This window comes from Salvelinus namaycush, chromosome 2, assembly GCF_016432855.1.
Source record: "Salvelinus namaycush isolate Seneca chromosome 2, SaNama_1.0, whole genome shotgun sequence".
NCBI classification, from domain to species: Eukaryota; Metazoa; Chordata; class Actinopteri; order Salmoniformes; family Salmonidae; genus Salvelinus; species Salvelinus namaycush.
The window spans coordinates 33,283,377-33,290,172 of record NC_052308.1 but is presented as its reverse complement, the minus strand read 5'-3'; the positions used below and the strand labels follow the sequence as shown (position 1 = coordinate 33,290,172).

The 6,796-nt window shown below is 42.3% G+C and overlaps 1 protein-coding gene across 2 annotated transcripts in view; it reads left to right on the top strand.

The window, feature by feature from the left end:
• LOC120061617 (inositol 1,4,5-trisphosphate receptor type 1) overlaps positions 1-6,796 on the top strand; it is a 155,467-nt gene continuing 148,671 nt past the window's right edge. For both annotated transcript variants that reach the window (XM_039011529.1, XM_039011523.1), the window contains exon 1: positions 1-92. In XM_039011529.1, coding sequence (XP_038867457.1) covers positions 1-92 — 92 coding nt within the window. The remainder of the gene's footprint in view (positions 93-6,796) is intronic.

Here is a 6,796-nt window from a genome sequence, read left to right as displayed (position 1 = left end):
ATGTCTGATAAGATGTCCAGTTTCCTACACATCGGGGACATCTGCTCCCTGTATGCAGAGGGCTCCACCAACGGCTTCATCAGCACTCTGGGGTGAGTTAATTTCACCTATCCCTTTTATCCTTTAGCTATTATCACTGATTGGCAAACATGGATACCATCTATTGTAGTCATTTTAGATGGTGCCTATATCTTTCCCATTCTTTTGGGATGGAGGAATCACTGAAATGTGGCTACAGGAACATTAGATAATTTATAATTTACTAATTTACTTAGATTAGATATGAATGTAAGTCAACACAATTTTTCACTTTGAGCACCTGCCCCTCCAAAGGTCTGTGCACGGCCCTGAGTGATCAAATCAAATTGTATTTGTCACATGAGCCGAATACAACAGGTGTAGACCTTACAGTGAAATGCTTACTTACAAGCCCCTAACCAACAATGCAGTTGGAATAAGAGATTAAAGTAACAAGTAATTAAAGAGCAGCAGTAAAATAACTATAGCGAGACTATATACAGGGGGGTACCGATACAGAGTCAATGTGCAGGGGCACCGGTTAGTTGTAGTATGTACATGTAGGTAGAGTTACTTTAATAACTATGCATAGCTGACAACTGAGAGTAGCAGTGGTGTAAATGTCTAGTAAATGACTAGACATTTAGGAGTCTTATGGCTTAGGGGTAGAAGCTGTTTAGAAACCTCTTGGACCTAGACTTGGCGCTCTGGTACCGCTTGCCGTGCGATAGCAGTAAGAACAGTCTATGACTCGGGTGGCTGGAGTCTTTGACAATTTTTAGGACCTTCCTCTGGGTTTCTGGGATGATGCTGTTGATGTGAGCCATGACCAGCCTTTCAAAGCCCTTCATGGCTACAGACGTGAGTGCTACGGGTCGGTAGTCATTTAGGCAGGTTACCTTTGTGTTCTTGGGCACAGGGGCTATTGTGGTCTGCTTAAAAACATGTTGGTATTACAGACTCAGAGAGGTTGAAAATGTCAGTGAAGACACTTGCCAGTTGGTCAGCGCATGCTGGTAAAACGTCTGGCCCTGCGGCCTTGTGAATGTTTACCTGTTTAAAGGTCTTTCTCACATCGGCTGCGGAGAGCGTGAACACACAGTCATCCGGAACAGCTGGTGCTGTCATGCATGTTTCCGTATTATTTGCCTCGAGGCGAGCACAGTTGTTTAGCTTGTGTCACTGGGCAGCTCTCGGCTGTGCTTCCCTTTGTAGTCTGTAATGGTTTGCAAGCCCTGCCACATCCGATGAGCGTCATAGCCGGTGTAGTACGATTCGATGTTAGTCCTGTATTGATGCTTTGCCTGTTTGATGGTTCTTCGGCGGGCATAGCGGGATTTCTTATAAGCTTCCGGGTTAAAGTCCCACTCCTTGAAAGCGGCAGCTCTAGCCTTTAGCTCAGTGCGGATGCTGCCTGTAATCCATGGCTTCTTGTTGGGGTATGTACGTACGGTCGCTGTGGGGATGACGTCATCGATGCACTTATTGATGAAGCCAATGACTGATGTGGTGTAATCCTCAATGCCATCGGCGGAATCCTGGAACACATTCCAGTCTGTGCTAGCAAAACAGTCCTGTAGCTTAGCATCTGCTTCATCTGACCACTTTTTTTCCTGACCGCGGATGCCGTTCAAAAGCAGTCCGCTGGATCTATTCAGCAGATGCCATGGGACTTGAACTTATCTGGGCATTAGGCCAGTTTTGAGTTCTGAAAATGTCTGATAGACTTTCATTTGGGAGGGAACTATCCCTTTAAGGGTGAATTCATAGCTTCATCTAAACTTGAGAAGGTCATAAAGGTACTGCCATCAAAGCTCTGCAGTGCATATATAAAGGACGTTTGTCTGTAGTGGATGTGGTGTGTGTGAGTCCCCATATTAAAATGAGTGTGTTTGAGAGAGGAATGGTGTGGAGATTAATCACAGAAGAGATGGTGTGGCCTGTGTGTCAGTTAACCTCTTGGGGAAGTTTATTGTGGCTGGGAGGTACTGGCACGAAGGGTGTGTGTCAGGTGGAGGGGTCTCTACTTTGCTGCTCAGGGGCCCCTCTGCCTTTGGCCATCTGTGGGCCACTGATAGAGAGTGGTTTGGAAGAGTTTGATAAATGACATTCCCACTTTTCCCAAAGAACAGGGCTGGGAGAACTAAGCCCTTTGAAGTGGAAGTGGAGGTCTGGTCCTGGCTTGCTCCATGACCATGATAGTATGTATAATTTACTGGGAGACTGGGACAAATTGGAAGTAAGTGGGAAGCAATGAACACAATGATAAGATGTTTGTGTGTGTACGGGCACCAGCATGCTTGTGCATGTGGACGAGAGAGAGAAAAAGTACATTGGACCATAATACCAGTGATTATCGACCGCGAGAATGAATGGTTCTAGTCAAGGAGCAATTGAAGCCTGGAAAAATATGCTTGACTCTGTAAATAATAATCTCAGCTAAAGCCCAACACGTACAAATAACAATTTATACAGCCTAACACATACAAACAATTGGATTAGATGGAGACATCTTGGCTGGTTGGGGGAGTGGGATGGGAGGTTGGAGGTGGAGACACTACTTTTTTTCCCTCTTGTATATATTCAATATATTATCACTTAACTTTATGATTATGATCAACACACACACACAACTTCTCCATAACATCAATCCCACCTGACTTCTAGAGGCTCGGTATCCCTGGAACCCCCTGCTGCTCATGAAAAATGGATCAGACTGAGTCACAGCAGAAAGAGACATCTGCCTCCACTGAGTTGTTTTACTATTCTTGTGGGGACCAAACAATTGATTCCCATTCAAAAATTAACCTTAAGCCTAACCCTAATGTGAATTGTAACCCTAACCTTAAACCTAACCCCTAAGCCGAAAATATCCTTTCCCCTTGTGCAGTGTGGCACAGCTCCTTCACATAGAGTTGATCAGGCTATTGATTTTGGCCTGTGGAATATTGTCCCACTCCTCTTCAATGGCTGCGCGAAGTTGCTGGATATTGGCGGGAACTGGAACATACTGTTAAACACGTAGATCCAGAGCATCCCAAACATGCTCAATGGGTGACATGTCTAGTGAGTATGCAGACCATGGAAGAACTAGGACATTTTTAGCTTCCAGAAATTGTTACAGATCGTCGAGACATGGCCACGCATTATCAAGCCGAAACATGAGGTGATGGCAGAGGATGAATGGTACGACAATCGGCCTCCAGGATCTCTTCACAGTATCTCTGTGAAATCATATTGCCATTTATAAATGAAATTGTGTTCATTGTCCGTAGCTTATGCCTGCCCATACCATAACCCCACCGCCACCATGGGGCACTCTGTTCACAACGCTGACATCAGCAAATCGCTCGTCCACATGATGCCATACACGTGGTCTGCGGTTGTGAGGCCGGTTGGACGTACTGCCAAATTCTCTAAACGACATTGTAGGCAGTTTATGATAGAGAAATTCATATTATATTCTCTGGAAAAGCTCTGGTGGACATTCCTGCAGTCAGCATGCCAATTGCATGCACCCTCAACTTCAGACATCTGTGGCATTATGTTGTGACAAAACTGCACATTTTAGTGGCCTTTTATTGTCCCCAGCACAAGCACAATTACACAACTGTGTAATGATCATGATGATTAATCAGATTCTTGATATGCCACACCTGTCAGGTTGATGGATTATCTTGGCAAATGAGAAATGCTTTTTGTCATATGGAACATTTCTGGGATATTTTATTTCAGTACATTAAACATGGGACCAACACTTTACATGTTGCTTTTATATTTTTGTTGAATTACTTTTTACTCCATACATTTTTCCTGTACAGGACAGGAAAATGGTCCTCATCGAGAGAACATCCCTGGTCATCCCTAATGCCTCTGATCCGGCGGACTCACTAAACACATGCTTCATTTGTAAATTATATCTGAGTGCTGACTATCCGTAAATTAAAAAACAAGAAAATTGTGCCATCTGGTTTGCCTAATATAAGAAATTTTAAATAATTTTCACTTTTTACACTTAAGTATATTTTTGCAATTACATTTCCTTTTGATACTTTTGTATATTTAAAAACAAATACTTTTAGACTTTTTCTCAAGTAGTATTTTACTGGGTGACTTTTACTTGAGTCATTTTCTAATAAGGTATCTTTTATTCAAGTATGATAATTGGATACTTTTTCCACCACTGTCACAAGGATATTAAAAACAACAAACACAAACAAACACAATCCCACACATACACACAACATATAATACAACTTCAAACGTCAAAGAATTGGAGCTTCAGGCTTTAACATGACCTACACATCTACAGAGCTGGGAACCTAATGCTGCAGCTTATGGAGAAATTCCTTTTCAAATTCACCATCAGTGTGCTCTTTAACCTCTTAACCCCAATCCTTCAGGGATAGGATGGTAGGGAGAGAGGTGAGGGTATTGACATAGACCCTCTTTTCTTACAGGTTACTATTATACAATAACTCCTGAAATGAACCCTAAACACACAGGTCATGCTCTGATACCATGTCATTATGTCAACCGTGTGCATTTGTCATCACTTGCCCTCTCCAAGAACCATCTGGTGCACTCACACACACACACACACACACTGCAGTAATCACACTCAAAAACCATGATGCATACATACATGCATGCAATCACACTCAAACACCAAGATGCATACATACAACACACCATTAGAAGTGTGGACCCAACAGATGTCCTTCTCCAACTCTCACAAACTGGAGTAGAAAGCCTGAGGGGACAAATCAAAAGTTAGAATTTGAACAATGCAGTATGATTCCAGGGCTTTAGTCTGAGAATCCTCTTGTCTTTCAGGATGCCTGTTCTCTTGTCCTGACGAGCAGCTGTTAAAGTAGGAGGAATGTACAGTAACTGGAATTGGACAGTAACGAGGGTCAGACAATCACATTTTAATCAGTTCTCCACAAGATAAACATGTTTACTGTCAGTGTCTGTGTGTGATAAATCTTGCTCACATTGATCTAACAAACCCAGGCTGCACATTAAGCAAACGTCATTCATAATGCTCAGTATAGCTATGCTGTATAATGCTCTGCAGAGATTGACACGGTAGACAGGAGCCTCAGTGTGTTGTCATGTTCAGAGAGGTTTATCCCTGGTGCAGACAGACAGGTCCATGTGTAATACGACTGATCATGTGTGTGGACACTCCACGAGTCCACAGGAACACAACTAGGATGGATGTGGGATCTGGCTGGAGTCCAGGCGATCTTTATTCCGAGCCAGTAAAAAGCTAAATTTGTCACCGACAGGAATGCTAGCTTGTCCACCCACTGACAGCAGCCAACTAATCCTAACACTCATTTCTTCATCATTGTGTGGACTGTGGAAGAGCACCGGCGAATCAAGAAACATCACAGTGAAATCACAAGTATGTGATTGGTTTAACAATAGTGACTAAGGGAGTCAGGATAAACAGTGCTCTGTAGTTGAACGTTTTGAAAACAGTGTACTTTTTATGGGGTCCAATGGTGCTTTATTGCAGGATCTCGTGCTGACAATGTGCTTAGATCAAATCAAAATGTGTTTGTCACATGCGCCCAATACAACAAGTGTAGACCTTACCGTGAAATGCTTACTTGCAAGCCCTTAACCTGTAATTAAGGTAGTAGTTGTGGAATTGTTAGGTTAGATTACTTGTTGGTTATTACTGCATTGTCGGAACTAGAAGCACAAGCATTTCGCTACACTCGCATTAACATCTGCTAACCATGTGTATGTGACAAATAAAATTTGATTTGATTTGTAAACTTCTGACCCACTGGAATTGTGATACAGTGAAATAATCTGTCTGTAAACAATTGTTGGAAAAATTACTTGTCATGCACAAAGTAGATGTCCTTACTGACTTGCCAAAACTATAGTTTGTTATCATGAAATGTGTGGAGTGGTTGAAAAACGAGTTTTAATGAATCCAACCTAAGTGTATGTAAACTTCAGACTTCAACTCTGTCTGTCTTTCGCCCACATGGTGCACAAAGAGATTGCCTTGCAGTTCTCCAGCTGTATCCACTGAAAGCGCGCAAGGTTCAAGGCACAGGGCCAGGGGGAACGGAAAGGGCCACAGAGCCGCGCACAGAAGACACTGGGTAGCACAGGGCAACACTTTAAGGGGCATTGCACTAATAATGGCGCTGACTAGGTAAATGTTCCCGCTGTTCTTAGTGCCAGTCTGCACGTTCAAACTAAAACAATGCAGCTAATAATGGCATCTTTATGCTTTCATTAATAAAATAATGATACAAATATTATTTAAAAATGCTGACATTTATTTAGTTATGGATCCATAATGAATTACTATGGGAGTAAATATCACTGATTTACAAAAATATCCTCCATATGTAATTATTGGCGGAGAGTCATGTCATATTTTTCGATGTAGTGTAGGCCTATCGTAGGCAACATGAGTTTCACTGGTGTTGAGTAATGTGCTTTTAAAAGTGGTGTAGGTCTTATTTATTTAAAGAACATTTTGAAGTTAGAAGCAATAGCCTACAACTATTTTACTGGTCTTGATAAATCAATGAGATTTTTATTTTGACTGAATCTCCGTTTGGGTATTGGTTACACTACAATTCGGGTGTAGAAATGTTATGCTCTTAGTGCAACCTTTATTTAACTAGAAAAGTCAGTTAAGAACAAATCATTTTTTACAAGGACCGCCTACTCCTTCCTCCCCATTGGGGAATTGAACCCCGGTCTCCCGCGTGCCCGCATGACACAGGGATTCTTTAGC